Source organism: Chroicocephalus ridibundus, chromosome 8 (genome assembly GCF_963924245.1).
Source record: "Chroicocephalus ridibundus chromosome 8, bChrRid1.1, whole genome shotgun sequence".
NCBI classification, from domain to species: Eukaryota; Metazoa; Chordata; class Aves; order Charadriiformes; family Laridae; genus Chroicocephalus; species Chroicocephalus ridibundus.
In genome coordinates this window covers 38,303,649-38,326,223 of record NC_086291.1, presented here as the reverse complement: position 1 = coordinate 38,326,223, position 22,575 = coordinate 38,303,649, and the positions used below count along the sequence as shown (strand labels likewise).

Below are 22,575 nucleotides of genomic sequence, written 5' to 3'. Positions count from 1 at the left end.
GACTCCTGCCGCACTCCTGGTGAATGTGTATTAGCCTGTGAGCTCAGGGAGCCAGGCAACCATTCTGGAGACAGCCCAGGAGACTGAGAGGGGGTTAATACGATAGTAAATCAGCAGGAGGCAGCTGGTCCGCCAGAGCTGCATTATAAAACTATCAGACATCTGCAGCGTTCGCTTTTATGAGCACGGCCTTTGCGAGGGCTCCTTTTTTCCCTGCCGGCGCTGGCTGCAGCCGGGGCTCGTCCCTGCGGTGGTCAGAGTGGGCAGCTCCTCCCAGGGGGAGCCCGGAGAGGGGTTTGCAGCTTTGGCAGCAGGTGCTGAGAGCTGGGGTGATGGGAGGGGGGGCTGCTGCATGGCCATATCCGCCTGTGCCCCAAACCCCCCCTGTCCATACAAATGGTCTGAGAACCAATTCACCCCAGGTCAGGTGTCCCCCTTCCCAGGAGGGCTGGGCTGTGCTCGGGGCTCCTGCCCCGCTGTGGACTCTGCCCACCTTAGTGTGCCTCACTTACTGCTATTTTTTTCCCCCCTGTTTAAGAAATAAAGCCATTTTCCGCTTCGCAGAGGGACGGGAGGTATAACTGCGTGGTCAGCACAGCTCAATGCTTGGTGTTTGGGGAGCCAAAGGAGGTTTTGGGGCGGCTGGGACCTGCCTGTGGCGCGTGGTGGGTGCAGGCAGGAGAGGAGCCCTGCCGTGGGCTGAGCCGTGCCCTGCCTGCGGTGTCCTCACCCCGTACGGCTGCCCAGCCTCTGCAGGCCTGTTTGTTACAGCACCGCAGCCCATCGCGGTGATCCAGGCTGCGGCATTGCTGTGCTGGCGGCCATGGGGCCGGGTGGGGACGGTTTAACATCCCCAAGTGCGCAGGGCTGTCGCGGATGGGCTGCATCGTCGGGTGAAAACAGATTGCTGAGACAGCAGAGTTGTGAGAATAAACCTCTTGGTGCTCCCCGTGGGCATTGAGTTGTTCTTCCTTCCAGCCTGGTAGAGGGGAGGGTGGCAAAACACCCCCATCATAGGCAGAGCCCGAGGAAGAGGTTAATGTGGCTGCTTCTGCTCCGGGCATCTGCTCTGAGTGAGCAGCGGTGCATCCCTGTGCCCAGAGCTGCACCCTGCCGCTGGGGACATCTCGTTAGCTGTCCCTGCAGTGATGGAGGTTTGGCTTGCAGCTGGGCTGGGCTTGGGCGAAGGTGTTTGGGTTTGCAGGAGGAAATAAGGCAGCTGGGTCCAGATTTCACCTCTCCTGCCTCGACCTGCCTGGGTGCTGCCACTAAGCCGTGCCCTCTTGCCCGCCGTGGGCCCTGGGGTGCCCGGCCGAGCTGCGGCTGCTGCCTCCCTCTCCATCGGGGTGATGCGGCTGCAGCGGGAGCAGCCCAGCACTCGCTGCTCCCCTCCTTGGAAGCAAGCACCACCCTTGCAGGGATTTTTATGAGCATAAACCCATCAGTCAGCAGCACATCCCGGCTCCTGCCATAAACCAGTGTGGGGGTGTTGCGCTGCAGGGACGTGGGCGCTGATCGGGACCACCGCTCCCCCTGCCCCTCTGGTCAGAGGTGACCCCAGTTCCCTTGGGACGAGCAGAGTTTAAATGCCAATTAACTGGAGTTGGATGCTAATTAATTGGGGTTGGTGGCGGGTGTTAGTAGCTAGTGGGGATCTGGCAGGAGAGAGGGATTTGGCAGCCCTGGGGAAAGCCACTGGAGGGTCGTGCTCCAGCTTGGCTGCCCAAGTGCGTTTGCTGGACTCGAGTTCGTTGTTTGGTTGCTTGAACCTCAATTAAAAATAATTGAGCCACCAAGACAGGCCTTGGGTTGGAGGCTGAGCTCGTGGCTATGTTCTCCGTGCTGTACGAGGCCACCGATGCCTGTAGCCAGGGACTTGCCTGGTCCCATCCCGGCACCTGCGTCCCCCTGCCTGCAGACACTGAGATCCAGGAGAAAAAACTTTGCTGGCTGCAAGAGCTTTGCTGTGCTTTACCTCCCCGTGCTCGCTCATCCCAGCCTTTCATGTTGTTACAGTATTTTTAGCTCCCAGCCCCATGAAGCGTTGGGCAAGGCTGCTCTGCTTGGGCGAGAGCCGTTTCCTTCACTGTCCCAGGAGCTGTGTGGCTGCGGGTGCTGGCAGGAGCGGCCTGGGCAAGCACTGGCCATACACTGGCTCCCCAATGCTGGGGGAAAGGTCAAACGCTCAGCTCGGCTCCTTCAAACCCAGCAGCGTGGTGGGGAAGCTCCACGGGAGGGTGGTTGGAGACAGAGCAGCGTTCAGGGAAGGGGACACCTTGGCTGGAAAGCCCTCATGGATGCAGGAGCCAGCATGGCATTGTTCCTGGGCTCCGGAAAATCCCGGGTTGTGCCCTTGGGAAACGCAAGAACACTTCTGCTACATGGCTTTTGCATGCACTGAGCCCCGTTACTCTCTTTGATCTGCCTTCTCTGTTTACATCGTCTTTTTTGTATAGAATCATAGAATCGCCGGGGTTGGAAGGGACCTTTCAGATCATCTAGTCCAACCATCAGCCTAATGCTGACAAAAACCGTCATTAAACCATATCTTTTATTTTTCCTGCAGAAACGGCAGATCTTGGTGACAGTCATCGAAATCTGCCTGCCGCTGCTCTTCGCTGCCATCCTCATAGCCTTGCGGCACCGTGTCCACTCCATCAGCCACCCCAATGCCACCGTCTACCCGCCCGAGTCCGTGGATGACCTGCCCGGCTTCTTCTACCGCCGGCACCCCGGCAACCCCTGGGAGCTGGCTTATGTTCCCTCCAACAGCAGCGCCGTCCGCAGCATTGCCGAGGCGGTGGAGAGAGCTTTGCCCATCAACATCAGAGGTGAGCTGCATCTTCCACCCCAAAAATTGCTGCAGATGTTCACTCTGATGAATCCCGATGCCCTTTTCCTGGGATGCGTAATTTTTTTTAGAACTTCACGGCAATGGTTTTATTTTTGTTTCACTAAAACGACAGGATTTCGTGCTGATTTTTGGTCGCATTTTTGTGCAGTTTCCATCTAGAAAAACACTGCCCAAAAATAGTTAAAGAAAGCGGCTGTCACTTCCCCAAGAAAAAGTATTTTTGGAGATCTTGTTGCCCAGAAAAATGTAGCGCTTCATGTTCCAAACTGAAGAGAACGTTAGGATTTTCTCTGAAAGAGGAGCTGGCTCCGGCTCTTGAGGAGGAGGAGGAATCGTCTGCGTGCCCCGGGATGGGTGCAGCAGCCTCCTAGATAGAATTGTAGAATGGCCTCGATTGGGAGGGACCTTTCAGATCATCGAGTCCAACCGTTGACCCAACACTGACAAAAACTATCACTAAATCCCCGTGGTGTTTCCTGGCTCTGGCTGGAGCCCGTCCCTCATCTCCTGGACTGAGGTGGTGTTCTGGGCGGTGGCCGAGTGCTGCCGCGTTGCCGTGCTCCATGCCTGATCCCCGTCTCTCCCCTGCCGCAGCCCAGGGCTTTGCCTCAGAGCGGGACTTCGAGGAGTACATCAAGTCAGACAACCGCTCAGGCAGCGTGCTGGCCGCTGTCGTCTTCAACCACCACTTCCCGCACAGCACGGCCCCGCTGCCCCTGCAGGTGAGGGGGGAGACGGATGGGGAGGTGGGGGGTGCCGGGGTCCCCTTCCCCGCTGCCACCCACCATGGCACCATCTCGGTGTGCTCCTTCCAGGTGGACTATGAGCTGCGCTTCAAGTACAGCCCGAGGAACGCACCGCGGAGCGAGCAGACGGGTCTGAACCCCAACCTGGACCGGGACTGGCACACCAGCTACCTCTTCCCCCTCTTCCAGCTGCCCGGGCCCCGGGAGGCCAAGTTTGCCGATGGGGGGACACCGGGTGAGGGCCACCTCTCCTCCGCCACGTGCTATTGCACAGCCAAAGAGACGGTGTGATTTTCTGGACAGCAGCTCGTCTCATTACAGAGGTTCACTGAGGCTCTGAGCTTTCAAATAGTTTAATTTAACAAAAAAAAATAATTAATTTTTAAAATGAATTAATTTTATTTAAATATTTTAAATATTTATTATATTTATTATCTATAATATTTATTCAAATTTTATCCTGTGGCTCCTTGGGCACAGCTGGCCTTGAGTAGCTCTACTGAGCAGGGTTGGAAAAGAATAAATTTCACTTACTTGAATTTTTTTTTTTAGAAGTTAAATTAAATTTTTTTTCCCCCTTTTGTATTTTTAATGGAACATTGATTTCAGGGCCCAAACAGCTCGGTGTTTATCATGCTGCTTAAATACTTTAAATAGAGCTATTCTGTGGGTGTTAAAGCAAGCCAAACCCCTGACCAAGCAGGAGGCAGCGGGGACATCGCTGGAGCTGGCACTGCCTGGGGACTTGGCGTTTTGGGAGCTTCTTCTGCGGCTGCAGAAGGGCTGGTTCCCTCACTTGGTTTTCTCCTTCCATCCCCCAATAGCCGTGTCAAGGAGAAGATTGAGGCCAGGAAAGTGGGTGAACAGGTTTTGCTCAGGCAGTGTAAATAAACCCGAGCCCGGCAGGACGATATCTCCTGGTTCCAATGTCCCGCAGGACGGGGTGACCAGGGGCCCGGGTCAGCTCCCTGCCTACAGTGTTTGCTTAGTAAATTAGTTAATGTAAAACATTGTTGATGATCTCATATTCTTACCTTTTCCTTTTCTGCCTAGGTCATTTTAAACAACTTAACTTTCAAAATGCTCATCTGGGGCTTTGGGAGCAGAATTCGAGTTTCCGTTCAAGGAACACGTGGCAGAAATCCCACGTGAAAATAAACCAGTTGAAAATTAAAAATATTTCACTGTTTTCGAATGCACAAAAATTTAAGCCCAATAGTGAATAACAGGATATATTCTCCCTCACCAAAACCTGCATAGTAGCCTGCATTCTCTTGGTTTACAGGAAAAAAAAAAAGGGACAAAATAACAGCTCAGTGATGGTGGTGATGGTTGAGGATGGTGGAGAATCCCCACCCTCACAAAGACATCCGTGCCCGCAGGAAGGCGACTGCAGTTTAAATTGAGTTTTCCTGCCAGCTGCTTTTGAATGATGATCATGAGAGATTTAAATTGCTGTGACAGAAATCCTTCCCAAGCCCCTCTGTGTCTGCAGGAGTGTGGTTATTTGGTGATGTTTATTTTGCTTTTCATATGAGGTCTTTTTTTGCCCCCCTGTTCTTCCCAAGCTGTCCCTCACACAAAGGCTGTTTCCCTCCTTCTGCCAACGCTTCCTTCCAAAATGCGGACCTGTCTCTATTCCCCCCATATCGTTTTTACCGTGCAGGCTACATCCGAGAAGGTTTCCTGGCGGTGCAGCATGCGGTGGACAGAGCCATCATGCAGTACCACGCCAACGCCAGCTCCACCAGCCTGCTGGAGAACATCACAGTGGTGGTGCAGCGCTTCCCCTACCCGGCCTATGTCAATGACCTCTTCCTCATCGCCATCCAGAACCAGCTGCCCCTGCTGCTCATGCTCAGCTTCACCTACACCTCACTCAACATCGTCCGCGCCGTCGTCCACGAGAAGGAGAAGAAGCTGAAGGTGACGTTGAGCGGTGGGACATCTGGGTGCTCCCCTCCCTTTGCAGTGTTTCCCAACTGATGCTGCCTTTAAATGAGGAACAAAATCCCCGTCAGGTTTAGAGCCAACGAGCAGGAGGTGGGGATGGCAGCGGATTAGCAAGCCCTAGGGAGGAATGTCGCTAATCCAGCTGCCGGGACATGGCGCAGCTCTCCTTGCCATGCGGCCAGGGTTGCTGGACTGAAGGGATGATACTTCTTTTGGGCTTGGAAGGTGGCTTGGGGAGAGGGCAACACTTGGTGGACTCCAGAGTTCCACAGATTCAGGAGCTCAGCGCACGGGAAGCAAGATCTTTGTCTTTTGAATGTAGAAACCCGTGTGTCTGTGTTGTGTTGTGTGGGCGGTTGGAGCTCAGCTGATGCGGTGGTTGCGACAGCGGGGCTGAGTGTGCAGGGCTTGGCTTCTCCTGGGCCTTGGGTTGTCCTGCCCTCTGCCCCACCGCCAGCTGACCCTGGTGGCCCTGCTGGCCTCAGCTGCTGTGGTTTTGGGTTCAGCTCAGCTTTTTGGGGAGGTGTTCTCCTGCAGCGGTGGCAGCCCCTGTGCAGGGAACTGGGGGATGCCATGCGATGCTGAAGGCTGCGCAGGACCACTTTGGTGGTGCCTGGGGCTGCCACCTCCCTGGCTAGTGCTGCAGGACAAAGCCACCACCACCCCCCTGACCAGGGCCTCCACCTCGCCCTGGGAAGTGTGCGGCCCTGAGTGACAGCATGACCTCCCCACAGGAATACATGCACATGATGGGCCTCAGCAACTGGTTGCACTGGAGTGCCTGGTTCCTCATGTTCTTCCTCTTCCTCCTGGTGTCCGTGTTTTTCGTCACTGTGCTCTTCTGCGTCCAGGTGAGTGTCTTTCCCCAGGCCACCCTTCTGCAGGCCAGAAGCTCTGTGCACAGGGATGACAAGGCTCCTCTGCAGTGGGTTGGAGTGTCCTGGTGTCTCAGGACTCCTCCACCTGTGTAACAGAGGCTAGAGTTGGCCTTTTCCAGAGCTGGGTGGGCAGCACTGCCCCACACAGCTGCCTTTCGTGGCAGGGGTGACGTCCCCAGGAGGGAGCTGGGGGGTGGGAGGGACACGAGCTCACCTCTCTGCTTGTATCCACACCATGAGAAGCAGGAGGTGGCTGCCTGGATGCTGAGCAAGGTGTCCCCTGCCTCTTAAACCCCATGTCACACAAGAACCACCTGTATTTCCTCCTGGAGTGGTCTAGGGGGGTCTGGGCCTTCTCACGCATCTCTCAGTTTGTCTTTAACCCATGAAGAACATCAGGGCTCAGCTGCCCACACATGCCTGCAGCCATGGCCAGCTTCAGCAGTCCTGGGCGTAACCAGATTTTCTTGGTAGGTGAGCGAGCAGGGAGCGGTGCTCACCAACAGCGACCCCACGCTGGTGTTCACCTTCCTCGCCATCTTCGTCATCTCCTCTATCTCCTTCAACTTCATGGTGAGCACCTTCTTCTCAAGAGGTGAGTCCCTCCCCAGCTGCATCCTTGCGTTGCTGACCTACAGGGCTGGGAGGGGCAAATCTGTAAAATCTTTGGTTAATTTTGGCTGGGAGGCAGCTCTGGAGGTCATCGGTCCATCCTGCTCAAAGCAGGGCCAGCTCCAGAGTTACATGGGGTTCCACAGGACTCTGTGTTGGAGAACTTGCTTCGACATGCAGGAGTCGGGGGGCTTGCTTTACTTTTTTTGGCTGGATTTTCCCCACACTGCGTGGGGAGGGATGTGCGTACTGTCCCATCCCAAACCAGACAAGCTCATGTGCTAGAACATCATCTGGCCATCTTGGCCCCAGGGTGCTCTGGTCTGGGACGGACAGGGTGCTTCTGCAGCTGCCCACTGCTGGGTCAGGGTCTGGCGCTGCTCCTGCCTTGCCATGGGACATGGGCACGTCCTCGTCCTGTCCCCCCGTAACCACACTTGGTGCAAAAGGCTTGGATCTTCCCGGATGGAAAGCTGGTGAAAAATGTTCAGTGGCATCATCGTATTATTGTCATTTTCTCTCCTGTTTTTCTCTGTGCTGGCAGCAAATGTCGCGGCTGCCGCTGGCGGCTTCCTCTACTTTTTCTCCTACATCCCTTACTTCTTCATCTCGCCCCGCTACGACCTGATGTCCCACAGCCAGAAGCTGGCATCCTGCCTCATCTCCAACGTGGCCATGGCCATGGGAGCACAGCTTATAGGCATGTTCGAAGGAAAAGGTGAGCAAGCGCCTCCTTTCTTTGTGGGGGGTTGGGACTGGCTTGTGCGCGGGGTGAAGAGTGGAAAGAAGTCAGGGAGAAGCGCTTTTCTGCTCCTAACGAGAGCAGGAGGGCCAATTGCTGGTTGCTCCCGCAGGTCTTATCAGCACGAGGGCTCTGCTCCTCTGAACCTGTGCCCCTGGCAGCCTGGGCTGTGCGAAATACCATCATCGCTTTAATTACAAAGCAAATCCTGTTCTAAGGGATGGGAATCCATTACATTTCCTTCTTCCCAATATACCTTTCATTTCTATGCAAAGAAGAATTTGCTGTTGGTTGCAGCAGAGGCCATGCTTTTGCAAAGTGATGGCACTTAAAAAGGCTGTGGTGACCAAGGGGCAATAGCTGGAGAAGAGATTGCTTCTTCCCTGGGCAGCTGCAGAGAACGGGATGGGAGAAGCGTGACGGGGTGGGGAGCCTCCAGCTCTCAGTGCACTCTGCTGCGTCTTTTCCCTCCATCTCTAGAAGGGATTGTAGAGCACGTGCTCCTCGTTACCGAGCAGTGAATTAGGACAGGGGATGCTGTCTGACAGTCTTGGAGAGCACTTTGTCCTTCTGGGGATGCAGAGGTAGGCACTGTGCGTTGCAGGGACCGGCATTCAGTGGAGGGACCTCATGAAGCCCGTCAGCGTGGATGACAACTTTACCTTAGCCCAAGTGCTGGGGATGCTGCTGCTGGACTCGGCGCTCTATGGTGTGGTAGCCTGGTACGTGGAGGCCGTCTTTCCAGGGGAGTACGGCGTGCCGCAGCCCTGGTACTTCTTCTTGACGGTGAGCACTGCTTACGAACCCCTTCCAGCGAACTCCATCGCTCGGGGATGGTCCGTGCTTCTGTGCTGTGCTGTGATCTAGACTAACGTACAAGGGCAGCACCATCTGCCCTGTGAAGTCAAGGGGTCTGCAGCATGTCCTCAGTAAAGGCTGATGCAGCTGTATTTTTTTTTACTAAATACGAAGGCGGTCTTTGCTTTAAATTGTTGTCCCGACACTTCTTGGCGTGCAGGGTTTGTTAAATGTCTCCGTGCCCAAGTGAAGGCGTTGGAGAGGAGCCCCAGGTGCGAGCAACCAGATCCAGTAATTTGAAACTCCCCGAGCGCTGTGATCCAGGCGGACCGGGATGGCCTGCAGACCAGGATGGCCTGCGTCCCGCTGCCAGCTCCCACATGCCGATGCCAGGGAACGGGTGACGACTGTCACCCCGTCAGCTGAGCTGCCCTCGCTCTGCCAAGTCAAATGCTTGGCATCATCCTCAGCGGCTGTGGCTGCAGCAGTTACTGCAGCTCAGCTGGCTGCTGGGCTTTCTTCAAGCCACAGCGACGCAATCAGTTTGGATCCTGTGGCTGTATCCCTTATTATTTGACGGGGAGGTTTTTCCTCCTCCCCTCTAAATTCCTTATCCCAGCAAGGTTTCACCCCAGCATCCCAATCCCCCTTGCAGCTTGACCCAGGAGATCCAGCTGTCTGCCAAAAGCCGCAGTGGGATGCTGGTTTTGGGTCCAGGAGTTGTTGAATTGCTATTTCCACAGGGATTTAAGGTCCTCAACACTTACTTTCATTCCTAGAGAGCCAGGTCCAAAAACACAAAAAGGCTGTAATTGCAACAGCCGGACCCCAGGCTTTTTGTATTTGGTGTAATTCAAGGTTCTAGAGGGGGTGATCATCCATGGGCTCTTCTGGGCAGGGTGCTTCTGCCTGAGCAGTTTTGCTTCTCATGGAAGTACTGACCTTTCCCATGGGAACAAAGACAGGGAAAAGCTGCCAGTGTAATCCTGGGCAATCCTGCTGTCGGGGAGAAGCAGGGGGAAGGCAGCAGGGCAGGAGAAGCAGTTTCATCCTCCGACCCTCCAGCTGAAGATGTGCTGGTTGGCAGTTCCCAGGCCGGGAAGAGTGGTCTTGGAGATCCCCGTGAGGCATCTGCGTGGGAGGAGGAGGGTGGACGTGGCTGGGGAGAAGGGATTGTCTCTGTCTGTGCCTGAGTTTCTCTCTGCCACCTTCCATCAGCCCTCGTACTGGTGTGGGTGCCCCAGGACTGTTGTGGGAAAAGAGAAGGAGGAGGAGGAGGACCCTGAGAAAGCCCTGAAGAGCCAGTACATTGAGGAGGAACCCGCCGACCTCGTGTCAGGAATCAAAATAAAGCACCTTTCCAAGGTACCGACTGCCCGGCGCAGCACAAACACATCATAATGTTGTTTTTGTAAAAAATGCCGCCTGTGGGCAACTTCCTTATCATTTCTCTGCCCTCCTCACCCAGGGCTGTGTTGCTCTGGCAGCCCCAGAGCCGGCTGCGTTTTATTGTGGGTTGAAGCGTTAGGTACTTGCAGGTGCAGTGACATCTGTATTTAAGCTGAGTTAGACCTGTTGTCTCATGCCAACACCACGTGAGCATCATGGGCTTTGAGCAGAGAAGGCAGACCTGAGAGCACTAGCCTCAAGTGCAGCACCTACTCACTCATGTGATCTCCGCAGGTCTTCAAAGTGGGAAACAAGATGAAAGAGGCAGTCAAGGACTTAACAGTGAACATGTATGAAGGGCAGATCACCGTCCTGTTGGGACACAATGGTGCTGGGAAGACCACCACCCTGTCTATGCTCACAGGTAGGAGCCATGTCCTGCTGTGGGGCTGGCATGGGGCAGGGCTGCTGGTTTGACTTGCAAAGGGGAGTTGAACTCCATCTCTGAGGTTGGGGAGGGGTTTTTGACCTTCCCCAAGGCACCTTCGGTTCTCTGAGCTGTTGGTCAGGGGTGCTGGGCTACTGAGGGGTACGTCGCTGCCTGGGGAGGTGGAGGCAAGGTGGAGGTCCCTGCTCAGCCCTCCATGAGAGTGGGATCAGCTGGTGGGGAAGACGACAGCCAGTGTTAGTGTTGGAGAGCCCTGAGAAGAGACAGGACCCGCTGTAGGATGGGTCTCTGCAGGCTTTGTCATGATAAAGCAGGGAGGGCCTGGGCCAAGAACTGGTTGTCTTCATTCCCGAGCTGCCGAGCTCCAGGCAGTCTATTTTGGCGTGGTGAACACGGTGACTTTCAATGGTCCTTTCTTCCCTGATCCCTGTCGCTCTGTGCTGCTCCTGCCAGCCCAGGGCTTTCAGGACCTTCCCTGGAGGTCTGCCCTGGCCCGGCCCTCTGCCAGGCTTGCCTGCCCACTCCGCTCCTTGCCTGCCTGCTCTGGGGCACTGCCAGCTCCGCCATCCGGCATCCCGCCTGTGGATGCCGTGCAGCCCACCCCGCGGGCGGGAGGAGAAAGCTGCCATGCCCCAGCTTCGTCAAGAGACCAGCTTGCTCCGACTTCTGGCAGAAAGCTGGGGTGGGGGGGATGCTGGGCAGGACCTTTCTGCTGGCTCTTTGCTGCCCCGGGGTTGTCCTCAGCCCTGAGCTGAGGTCGCCACGTCTCACTCCTCCCAGGTCTGCACTCCCCAACGAGCGGGCAGGCCTACATCAACGGCTACGAGATCTCCCAGGACATGGTCCTGATCCGCCGCAGCCTGGGCCTGTGTCCCCAGCACGATGTCCTCTTCGACAACATGACGGTGGAGGAGCACCTCCACTTCTATGCAGGGGTGAGCACTGCGCTTTGGGGGGAGCGCTGCTGGGCCCTCAGCAGCCAGCCCGGGGGGAGGCACCCTGCAGCATCATGTGGCTTCCTGAGGCTGGCAAAGTGTGGTGAAATCCACCAAGCGGGTCCAGAGGAGGCCACAAAAATGATCAGAGGGTGGAACCCCTCTACTATGAGAGGCAGAGAGAGTTAGGGTTGTTCAGTCTGGAGACAAGAAGGCTCCGGGGGAGACCTTATTGTGGCCTTTCAATACTTAAGCGGGGCTTATAAGAAAGATGGCTCTACTCTTTAGTAGGACCCGTAGTGATAGAACAAGTGGTAACGGCTTTAAACTAAAAGGTGGGAGATTCAGACTAGATATAAGGAAGAAATTGTTTATACTGGGGGTGGTGAGACACTGGCCCAGGTTGCCCAGAGAGGTGGCAGATGCCCCATCCCTGGAAACATTCCAGGTCAGGTTGGACGTGGCTCTGAGCAACCTGATCTGGTTGAAGATGTCCCTGCTCATGGCAGGGGGTTGGACTAGATGGCTTTTGAAGGTCCCTTCCAACCCAAACTGTTCTATGATAAGCAGAACAGCCCTTGCCTCCTCTTTCCACCTTATCCGCAGGCAGGAGCTCCTTGCTTGGCTGGTGGAGGAGTGGAGGGTGGCAGGCAGCGTGGCTCTGTGGAGACCCCCACGTTGGCTGTGCCAGCTCCTTCAGGGTCAGACAGGAGTCCATCTTTGTGCCTCCCCATTTTCCTGCCTGGGTGTGGAGGAGGCAGCGTGGTGGGGTTTAGTGGCCAGTGGCTGATGAGGTGGGAAGGGTCATTGCCAGAGACACCTACACCTGCAGCCAGGCTTAACCCTCCCTTCACCCTGTCTGGCAGCTGAAGGGGTACTCATCCTCCAAGTGCCCTGAGGAGATCAACCACATCCTGAGGATCCTCAACCTGGAGGACAAGCGCCACTCTCTGACCAAGGCGCTCTCCGGTGGCATGAAGCGCAAGCTCTCCATTGGCATTGCCCTCATTGGGGACTCCAAGGCAAGTGTCTGCGGTGGGGCTCACCTTGAACCTTTCTCCTTGGGGCCAGCGTAGGTCCTTCTGGTGGCTCTGAGGCTGTCCCTCACTTGTGGTGAGCCAGTGGGAGATGCAGAGACACTGAGGAGGGGACAGGAGCACCCCCACAAAGGGGGACAACTCTGAGGACAATGCCCTGAGGCTGCAGTGCAGCTCTGCTGCCTGGTAGCTGCTCCCCCAGGCAAGATCATCGCACGCATGTTGGCAGGTCAAGGATCTTTCTGGGCCCAGGGGTTGCCCACTCCTGTGCTGCTGTGCCTCTCCCAGCCCCTTTTTGACCCACACCCATCTCCTGCATGCAGGTGGTGATGCTGGATGAGCCGACGTCGGGAATGGACCCAGCCTCACGCAGGGCCACATGGGACCTCCTGCAGCAGCAGAGGAGCAACCGCACCATCCTGCTGACCACACACTTCATGGATGAGGCTGACCTGCTGGGGGACCGCATAGCTATCATGGCCAAAGGCGAGCTGCAGTGCTGCGGCTCCTCGCTCTTCCTCAAGCGTAAATATGGTAAGGCAGGTGCAGGCAGGTGCAGGCAGGCTGTGCTCAATGTCGTCTTCTCACCAGGGAGGAGCAGGAGGGGGATATAGGGCAGGGAGGGAGCACTGCTCCTTGTCTGGTGGCTTCTTGCTCCCTGTCCTACTCTTCTGCCTCTTCTGAGGGCCATCCCCACACTTGCTCCTGCATCCTGTCCACAGCCCAGGCAAAGCCATCAATGCTCTGCAGTGCCTTACCATCCCTCTGTGGTCCGGCACCCCAGGGTCAGGCTGGGCTGCGATTTACCCTCCTCTCCCCTCCTATCCCAGGGGCAGGATATCACATGGTGATGGTGAAGGAGCCCTACTGTAACCTGGGGGAGATCTCCCGCCTCATCTGTCAGTACGTGCCCAACGCCACCATGGAGAGCAATGCTGGGGCAGAGCTGTCCTTCATCCTGCCCAAGGAAAGCACGCACAGGTAACGGCATCCTCCCCTGCTTTCCCTCCCTGGGTGGGTGCCCCCTTCTGCAGACACTGTTGTCACCAGTTTGCTGGAAGGGGTCTCTGCATCTTCTGGGAAGGTGCAGGACGCACAAGCCCTTAGCTGCATTGCCGGTCTTGGAAAATTGGGTTCAGTTCCTCCTTTCACCACCATCCTCCCCTTTGTCTGCTGGCACATTGCTGTCGTGTCCCCGTGCCCACCATGTCACTGCCCATGCAGCAGCTGCATGGGACAGCACTGGTTGCTGAGCTGGTGACGGCTGCGGTGTGGAGAGTGGCACAAACGGGGCAGGTTGGTTTAGCGTTGAAATGAAACGTATGCATAGCTGAGGCAAGAGAGCTGGCCTGTGGCAGGAAAGAGCAGAAGATGGAGCCCAAGGGCTTCTCTCTAGGGAAGAGAAGGGTGCTGTGGGCAGCCCTGGAGCTGGTTGCAGGACTCAAACCAGCTGCAGGACTGAGGGGGGACGCTTATAAATACTGAAAGGGTGGGTGTCAGGAGGATGGGGCCAGGCTCTTTTCAGTGGTGCCCAGCGACAGGACAAGGGGTAATGGGCACAAACTTGAGCATAGGAAGTTCCACCTAACCATGAGGAGGAACTTCTTTCTTGTGAGGGTGGCAGAGCCCTGGCACAGGCTGCCCAGAGAGGTGGTGGAGTCTCCGTCTCTGGAGACATTCCAAACCCGCCTGGACGCACGTGTTCCTGTGCCACCTGCTCTGGGTGACCCTGCTCTGGCAGGGGGTTGGACTGGGTGATCTCCAGAGGTCCCTTCCAACCCTATGGTTCTATGATTCTATGACTGATGCCCAGAGGGTCTCTCACGAGCAACAGTGTCAAATGTTGCCTCGCTCCTCCATTCAGGTTTGAGGCCCTGTTCACGGAGCTGGAGCAGAGGCGGGAAGAGCTGGGCATCGCCAGCTACGGCGCCTCGGTCACCACCATGGAGGAAGTCTTCCTGAGGTAGGCAGGAGGGAGGCTGGCCCTGGTGGGGTGTCATCTGCTGATGACCAGTCCCCATGGGCTTGAATGACAGCCGTGTCCTACACAGCTCTCCGGGGCACATGTTGTGTTTTGTCACCTGCGTTTGGCTTCCCTGGCTTGGAACAGCTTGATCCTGCCTGGGTCTGCATTTCACCACCTGCTTTCGCTCCTGGCGCAGGGTTGGGAAGCTAGTGGACTCCAGCATGGATATCCAGGCCATCCAGCTGCCTGCTCTCCAGTACCAGCACGAGAGACGCTCCAATGACTGGGCCATGGATGACTCCAGCAGCCTGAGTGGCATGACAGATATGACGGATGACAGCGGAGCGCTCATTACGGAAGACTGCTCCAGCATCAAGCTCAACACTGGGGTGAGTGCTGGGGCTGTCAGTGCAGTGGGAATGGGGAGAGGACATGTGAAGGGAGTTTTTGGAGCAAGGTTTACGAGGTGGAGCCTCCCCCACAGCTGGTCTTATTTCGTGCGGTTTGGAAGATCAGCATCTTTAGGGCAAATTATTTTTAGGGTTGTTGGAGTTGGTCACTGCCATCCTCTTCATGTTACTCTTAAGGTCTACAGAGATGCTCTTGAAGGTGTCCTGGGTGATCTAAAGTGGTTTTCACCTGCTGTTGCTACATCACTTGAGATTTCCAACAGGGAGATGAGAAAAAACATCTTCCTTCCCTCGCTAGGCTTGTGTTTCTGATCCCTGGCAGCCCTTTGTGGCTGCTGTCTCTGCACCTGTGATAAATTTCCCTGCGCTTCTCAAGGGCATGTCTCAAAGGCGGAAGGGGAGAAAGATGTTCATGGGTTTAAAAAGCAAAGATGATGGTTACAGGGGCCAGGCTGGGAGCTCCCAGGTCTCAGCCCGGTCGCTTTGGCAGGCGGCCGTGTTGCAGTAATCCTGTTTGTGAACGTCAAATGCGGAGAGGTGGAGGAAGGTAAAGGTCATGGCTGAAGCTGCTTTTAACACCTTAGATCCCAAAGTGACTGCGTCCCATCAGGAAGCCATGGAGTTTGATGGGCTGACCTGCTGTGCTGGAGTCAAGCAGCTGCCCTGCTAATCCCTTTACAGGCTTGTCTGGAGAACAGGCTCCGCTGTCGGCTTGTAGGCAGGACGGGGAGGTGGTTTTGGGGTCGTTCTCCCCATCAGCTGCGTGGGGCAACGTGGCTGGTGGGGCTGTCCACAGCTGACACTGACCCGTCTTCTCCCCTCCCAGTTCTACCTGTGCTGCCAGCAGTTCTACGCCATGTTCATGAAGCGAGCCATGTACAGCTGGCGCAACTGGAAGATGGTGGCAGCGCAGTTCCTCGTGCCTCTGATCTTCACTGCCTTTGCCCTCATCGTGGCCAAGACCTTCCCAGGACCCAGGGACTCCTCCCTGCTGAGGCTGACGCTGGAGCCCTACGGCCAGACCATTGTGCCTTTCTCTGTCTCAGCCGCCTCGGGTCTGTCGCAGAGGCTGGCAGAGCAGTATGTGGAGCTGCTGGATGTCCAGCACCAGTCACCGCTGGAGGTGCTGGGTGAGGGTTCATGGAGCACTGGTGGAGCAGGCGATGCCTGGTGGGGTGTGCAGGAGCCACGGGCTTCTCCTGCCAGGGCCCTTGGTGTGGGTGGCTCAGGTCCCAGCTGCAGCGTATCTGACATATCCCCTTGTGTCCTCTCCTGCACGGGAGAGTCCCGCAGTTGTCAGGACCCCTCCTCACCCGAGCAGAGCTGTGTTCTCCATAACCCTGGATTTGTGGTCATCATCGGGGCCAGGGTGGGCCACCAGGGCTGGGGCTGCTTGGGTTCTTTTCCAGTTGGCCCCAGTTCACTCTCATGTGATGGAGCCTGCTCCTAACAGCTGTGGTGTTTGGCAGGTGGCCTGGAGGAGTACCTCATCTCAAGAGCCTCTGAGGAGGGGGGGGCCTTCAACGAGCACTACATCACAGCCGCCTCCTTCGAAGGAGCCGGGAACCGCATGGTGGTCACCGCGCTCTTTAACAACCAGGCGTATCACTCCCCCGCCACAGCCCTCATGCTGGCCGACAACGCCGTCTTCAGGGTACTGGTGGGCCCCAACGCCTCCATCACCGTCACCAACTACCCTCAGCCCCGCAACATCACCGAGAAGGCCAAAGACCAGCTCATGGAGTATGTCTAATGGCGCGGCGCTTGCTTTCCTGCTAGGGCTTGTGACTTCTGTAGGTGCAGTTTGGCTTGGTTGTACCAGCGTCAGTGGAGGAGTCAGGCTGGAGCTTCTGAGGCCCAAATGTAGCTGTGATTGTACTCAGGAGGTCAGGAGAGCAAAGCTGTGTAGACCATTTACCTGCCTGAGCCTAGCAGCCACATCGCCTCATGTGGATATCTCAGTGGGGGTTGGTTTTCCCCGGGAGCTCAGAGCAGAGTGTGTATGACTGTACACTTCACAAAATCCTGCATCCAGGGTCTCTGAACCTCACCTGTACCGGAGAGGACATGTGTGGGACCTCGCAAAGGCAGGGTGGAGTTTTGTGGTGGGCTAGGAGGGCTGTGTGTGGGAGATGCTCATCTTACTGAGATGTGCTTTTATTGTGGGGTGTTCCCTCTGTGTGCCGGCTTGCTGCGTGAGCGTAGCCTCCACAAGAAGCACGGTGTGGGGATGCTGTCCCCACATAGCCTCAGTGCTCTTCTGTTGAGTTGCACCTGTCCTAACCTGCCCCGCTGCTCTCCCCGCAGAGGCCAGACTGGGTTCGCCATTGCCATCAACTTGCTGTATGGCATGGCCTCGCTCGCCAGCACCTTCGCTCTCCTGCTGGTCAGCGAGCGGGCCATCAAAGCCAAGCACGTCCAGTTCGTCAGTGGCGTCTACGTGGTCAACTTCTGGCTTTCTGCCCTGCTCTGGGACATCATCAACTTTCTCATCCCTTGTGCTCTGATGCTGGTGAGTCACCCCTGACACCCTCCTGTCCTCCTCCCTTTGGGTGGGAGCTCTGGGTGCTGCTCCTCTGGGAGAGCTAAGATGTGTTGGGGTGCAGGGAAAAGGATGAGGCCACTTGGCTCTGGCACTGTCTCAGTTAATAGAAAGAACCATCAGGAAAGCTGTCCCTTGGTCCTGGGAGCTGGGCCATGGCAAACCAGCTGGGTCAGTTGGTTGCAGCCTCTGGCACCTGAATACTTGGGTGTGGGCACTAAAAAAATCTCAAATACATGGGAGCATGGAGAGGAATTCCCCAAATCTGCCCTTCTGCATCCCAGTCTGCAGAAAGAGAGCTTCCCTTGGGGACAGGCAGGGGCTGCTGGTAGGACCCATCAGTGAGGGGTTATCTTGGTCCGTGCACTGCTGCTATTACCTTGCTGCCTGGGCAGTTGAGGCAAGGTGGCATCACTTGCGATCAAGACAAATGTGCATTCTTCTCAACAAACGTGCATTTTTTCTGGCATTGCTGTGCCCCAGGTGATATTCCAAGCCTTTGATGTGCAAGCCTTCACCCAAGACAGCCACCTCGTTGATGTGATGCTGATCTTCCTCCTTTATGGCTGGGCCATTATTCCCCTCATGTACCTCCTCAGCTTCTTCTTCTCGGTGGCCGCCACAGCCTACACCCGTCTCACCATCTTCAACATCCTCTCGGGCACGGCCACCTTCCTTGCGGTCACCATCATGAGCATTCCAGGTGGGTCGCTGCTCTCTGTGCTTGCCCAGCGCTGCAGCCTGCTGTCACCAAGAAGATCCAGCCCCCACGGGGATTGTTTCACCCCAGGGCTGTCCCCATGCTAGCAAAAAAACCCAATGACAGTCCATTCTTGCCCATTAAACATGTCAACTTTTGTTGGTTTTCCTTCCAAAACCTTGTGGGTCTTTCTCTAAAACCAGCTAACTCCACTCTGTTGATCCTCCTGTGCTCCTCTTTCAGAGCTGGGCTTGGTGGACCTCTCCAAAACCCTGGATAAAGTCTTTCTCGTCTTACCCAATTACTGCTTGGGCCAATGCATCAGTGACTTCTACCAGAACTACGAGTTCATTCAGTTTTGTACCTCCTCTGTCGAAGCCATTTTCATCTGCAAGGCGTTCAGTGAGTCTCTCTGTTGGTCCTCACCTGCCCATCCAGGCCATCCCACCATAGCCGCACTGGCAGGGGGGGTCCCTGTGGGATGGATGCTGGAGCTGGGCAGTATCATAGGGCCTCTAACCCAGCCTGGGCAGTAGCTCCAGGTACTGTTTCAAAGCAAAAACTGGGCAGCATTTGACACTCATAGGTTAATCCAGTTAAGGAATCTTTTCCTTACTAATGATTTGGAGGAAAACGTGGGCTAGGGAAAGTTTCATAGACAAGTAAAGAAATCCCAGTCCCAAGAGTGACTTGATCTCCGCTGTGTGCCTCCACTGGGCATCTTCTGCCAGATCCCCTTTGGACCTGAATCCTCTTGTGGGAAGCGTTGGATAGAGCTGTGGGCAGGGAGCCCAGCATGGGCTGGGGTGGAGATGAGCCTGGCAAAGCTTTGGGCTCGCAGTTTTCTCTGTAGCTTATCTTCTCCTCTCCAGAGCGTGGATTGATCCAAGTCTGACTTTGTTCCATCCCTGCTTAGATATCAGTTATCAGATGAACTACTTTTCCTGGGAGACGCCTGGGATCGGACGATACCTGACCTCCTTGAGCATCCAGGGTTTCTCCTTCCTCTTCCTCCTTTTCCTCATTGAGACAAACCTTCTCTGGAGACTGAGAACTTTGGTCTGTGGCATCTGCAGGCGGCGGAAATGGGTAAGCCAAAGTGTGTGGGAGGGAAAAGTAAGGTGCCCTCCAAACTAAGCCCCGGAGTCCCTGCGAGCTGGAGACAGGTCCTCTTCACCTAAACCATCTTCCCAGGGAGCACCCCTGGAGCAGGTTGCTCGGAGGGGCAGATCCTGTTGAGTGTGGGTTGGCAAAGGGAGTGAGGTATCCACAGAGGTGGCTGATTGAAGGGATGGATCCTGGCCAGATTGGGGGTGCCGGAGGAACCCATTTGTCCCACAGCAGCCAGGTGGCAAAGGGTGGTTTTTTTCTGCCCTGTGTTTAGGTGGCACTGCTGAACAGGGTGTCTGCGCTGCCAGAGGACCGGGACGTGGCAGATGAAAGGAAGAAGGTTTTGGAGTCGCCACCAGAACTGCTGTCGTCTCTCAGCAGCCCTCTGGTCATCAAGGAGCTCACCAAGGTGAGGAGAGCATGGTCCCCACGGGGCTGGTAAAGCCACGACTTGCCTTGCTGTGCCCTCAGGCGCTTGGCACATGTGGTGACTGGCATGGCCTCTACGTTGGTCCCCACCAGGTCTACGACAGCCGGGAATCCCTGCTGGCGGTGGACAGGATCTCCTTGGCAGTCAGCAAAGGGGAATGCTTTGGCCTTCTTGGCTTCAATGGAGCAGGCAAAACCACGACCTTTAAGATGCTGACTGGCGATGAGAGCATCACGTCGGGGGACGCCTTTGTGGATGGTCACAGCATTCTGGCCAACATCAAGAAGGTACCGAGGGCTGCAGGGGCGGAGGGCGGTGTTACAAACAGTCCTGTGTCTGGCTAGGCTGGCCCACCTTGCAAGTGCCTCTGAGGAGGACATGGTTGCAGTTGCCAGTGGTGGAGGTAATACCCAGGGATGTGTGTCCTTTTCCGGCCCAGCTCTCCATTATCTGGCCACCTGGAAGCAGTTCCCTCTCCACTGGGACAACAGAGATGAAACAAATGGAAGCCATACCTTGTGAGGGTGGCAAACCCTTCATTAAAGGGCTTAGCTCCATAGTTGGAAACGTGAGAAATGTGACTTAGTGATCACAGTCTGATGACGATCTAAAACAAGTGGGTCAGACCTTTCCAGACTCCTGCTAGAAATCTCCTTGCTGGAAATTGCCCGCTCCCTTTGGAAAAGCAAGAGATGAGCAGGGGTCGGGCTTTTGGTTCAAGCCCTGGGTACTTCTACCAGTGTGTCAACACCCAACAATGTCAGGCAAGGAGAACGTGAGGAGGGTCTGCCCTGAAACTGTGGTCCTGCTTGCTTCTTCCCATGGGACTCTGGCTTCTGTTGGGCTCTTGCCCCCAGAGGAGGCCAGGATATGGAGAGGGTCCAGACCCTCCAGTGCTTTCCTTCTCCTGAGAGCCTGGGCCACCTGAAATGGCCCTTCACAATGAGGAACCAGCTTGAGAAATGCAACATGAGACCACACAGTTGCCATCCCAAGGAGCGCTCTGTGTGTCCATCCCCAACAGACCGGTGGCTCCAGCGATGGGGGAATTTCCCTCCTGTTTCACCTGCGGTTTTGGAGCTGCAGCTCAGTCCCCATCACTTTGAGCAAAAACCTTGCAGAGGTGCAGCAAAGCACCTCCTGGCTTGGACACCTCCTGGCTTGGACACCTCCTGGCTTGGACACCTCCTTGCAGAGACCTGCCTGTGAGCTAATCCCTGCTGGGTTCCTCTTGCCCCAAGGTCCAGCAGCGGATCGGGTACTGCCCGCAGTTCGATGCCCTCCTGGACCACATGACGGGCCGTGAGACCCTGAGCATGTACGCCCGGCTGCGGGGCATCCCCGAGCGCTACATTGGCAGCTGCGTGGAGAACATGCTGAGAGGGCTTCTCCTGGAGCCCCATGCTGACAAGCTCGTGAGGACCTACAGGTGAGAGGAGACGTGGAGACGCCCCTCTGCCCCTCATCTTGTGGGGCTCTTCCTGTGCTCATGTCGGGTCTCTGTCCCCATTCCCATCGCCTTCCGCAGTGGCGGTAACAAGCGGAAGCTGAGCGCTGGCATTGCCCTTATTGGTGGTCCCCCTGTGATCTTCCTGGATGAGCCCTCCACTGGCATGGACCCTGTGGCCCGGCGTTTGCTCTGGGATGCAGTGACACGGACACGGGAGTGTGGCAAATCCATCATCTTCACATCCCACAGGTGACACTTCTCTGGGCAGGGATTGGGATTGGGGAGCAGCCAGAAGGGTGGTGGGTCCCAAGGGATGGGGACCCATCCTCCAGAGCCCGGTGGGTGAGCACTGCCTACAGCTTTCCCCTCCTCCAAAAACCCAGGGAGGAGGGAATTCACCTCCATCCCCTTCACAGAAGCTTCTGCCGCTCTGTCTCAGTGCTCCTGCCCTGCTGAACAAGTCTTCTGTCCTGCAGCATGGAGGAGTGCGAGGCCCTGTGCACGCGGCTGGCCATCATGGTGAACGGGCAGTTCAAATGCCTGGGCAGCCCCCAGCACCTGAAAAGCAAGTTTGGCAGCGGCTACACCTTGCTGGCCAAAACGCGGAGTGAGGAGGAGGGCGAGCTGCAGGCCTTCAAGGCCTTCGTGGAGAAGACTTTCCCAGGTACAGTGAGCTGCTGGAGAGGTTGGCCCCTCCAGGGGGGAGGGCAGGGTGCTGGTCGTGGGCTTCAGGGAGTTGCCTAACTCGGAGCCTCTCCTTGCTCGTCTCTCCCAGGCAGCGTCCTGAAACACGAGCACCAGGGCATGGTACATTATCACTTGACCAACAAGAACCTCAGCTGGGCACAGGTAAGGGGGTGCTGGAGCACGTCCCATCCCTTCGCAGGAGGGGGCTGGAGGGGCAGCCCTATTCCTGCCCCGTCGTGTGCTCTTGATGCTTTGCTTTCGCGCTCGGCTCATCTTGCTTTTCTTCCAGAGACTCTCTCTGTCCAAAATCCAGGTGATTTATAAAAAACAAGCTAATTAAAAAGTGGTTTTCTCCCTGGCCCAAGCAGGTCACCCACATGTATGGCCAGTGCATGCTGAACCAGGACCCCTCCATCCCACCGGGGCCACGGGCATTGGTGTTACTGACCCATGGGACCTATTGGATCCCAGCCCAGGGAGAGATATATTAAAAAACCCTAAATATATATGTATATATTTATAGTTTTTAATATATATAGTTTTTTATATATGGTATATAACCATCTGTATATAGTGTACGTATATTTTTATATATAGTATGCAACTATATATAGTTTTGATATATATCTGTATACTATATACTCTCTATATAGCGTATCTAGTTTTTTATATATCTGTATATTATACTATATACTGTGTATATAGTGCATACTATATATAGTTTTATATATATGTGTGTGTTCTGTATACTCTATATAGAGTATATATAGTAGAGTATATAGAGTATACAGTATATAGTATAGTGTATATATATCATATATGCTGTATAGAGAGTACAGAGCATACAGCTATATATAAAAACTATATATAGTTACATCCTATGTATAA

The 22,575-nt window shown here is 55.6% G+C and overlaps 1 protein-coding gene across 1 annotated transcript in view; it reads left to right on the top strand.

Annotated features, from left to right (window-relative positions):
* Positions 1 to 22,575, top strand: part of ABCA3 (ATP binding cassette subfamily A member 3) — a 30,899-nt gene that overhangs the window by 6,209 nt on the left and 2,115 nt on the right. Inside the window, exons 3-30 of the mRNA XM_063343035.1 lie at positions 2,567 to 2,831; positions 3,449 to 3,576; positions 3,670 to 3,835; positions 5,267 to 5,526; positions 6,288 to 6,404; positions 6,906 to 7,026; positions 7,588 to 7,761; positions 8,390 to 8,571; positions 9,802 to 9,948; positions 10,267 to 10,396; positions 11,201 to 11,355; positions 12,222 to 12,377; positions 12,716 to 12,926; positions 13,223 to 13,373; positions 14,257 to 14,355; positions 14,555 to 14,747; positions 15,595 to 15,898; positions 16,238 to 16,511; positions 17,076 to 17,280; positions 17,794 to 18,013; positions 18,254 to 18,412; positions 18,927 to 19,099; positions 19,395 to 19,529; positions 19,643 to 19,837; positions 20,792 to 20,979; positions 21,079 to 21,249; positions 21,477 to 21,664; positions 21,776 to 21,849. Coding sequence (XP_063199105.1) covers positions 2,567 to 2,831; positions 3,449 to 3,576; positions 3,670 to 3,835; positions 5,267 to 5,526; positions 6,288 to 6,404; positions 6,906 to 7,026; positions 7,588 to 7,761; positions 8,390 to 8,571; positions 9,802 to 9,948; positions 10,267 to 10,396; positions 11,201 to 11,355; positions 12,222 to 12,377; positions 12,716 to 12,926; positions 13,223 to 13,373; positions 14,257 to 14,355; positions 14,555 to 14,747; positions 15,595 to 15,898; positions 16,238 to 16,511; positions 17,076 to 17,280; positions 17,794 to 18,013; positions 18,254 to 18,412; positions 18,927 to 19,099; positions 19,395 to 19,529; positions 19,643 to 19,837; positions 20,792 to 20,979; positions 21,079 to 21,249; positions 21,477 to 21,664; positions 21,776 to 21,849 — 4,941 coding nt within the window. The remainder of the gene's footprint in view (positions 1 to 2,566; positions 2,832 to 3,448; positions 3,577 to 3,669; positions 3,836 to 5,266; positions 5,527 to 6,287; positions 6,405 to 6,905; positions 7,027 to 7,587; positions 7,762 to 8,389; positions 8,572 to 9,801; positions 9,949 to 10,266; positions 10,397 to 11,200; positions 11,356 to 12,221; positions 12,378 to 12,715; positions 12,927 to 13,222; positions 13,374 to 14,256; positions 14,356 to 14,554; positions 14,748 to 15,594; positions 15,899 to 16,237; positions 16,512 to 17,075; positions 17,281 to 17,793; positions 18,014 to 18,253; positions 18,413 to 18,926; positions 19,100 to 19,394; positions 19,530 to 19,642; positions 19,838 to 20,791; positions 20,980 to 21,078; positions 21,250 to 21,476; positions 21,665 to 21,775; positions 21,850 to 22,575) is intronic.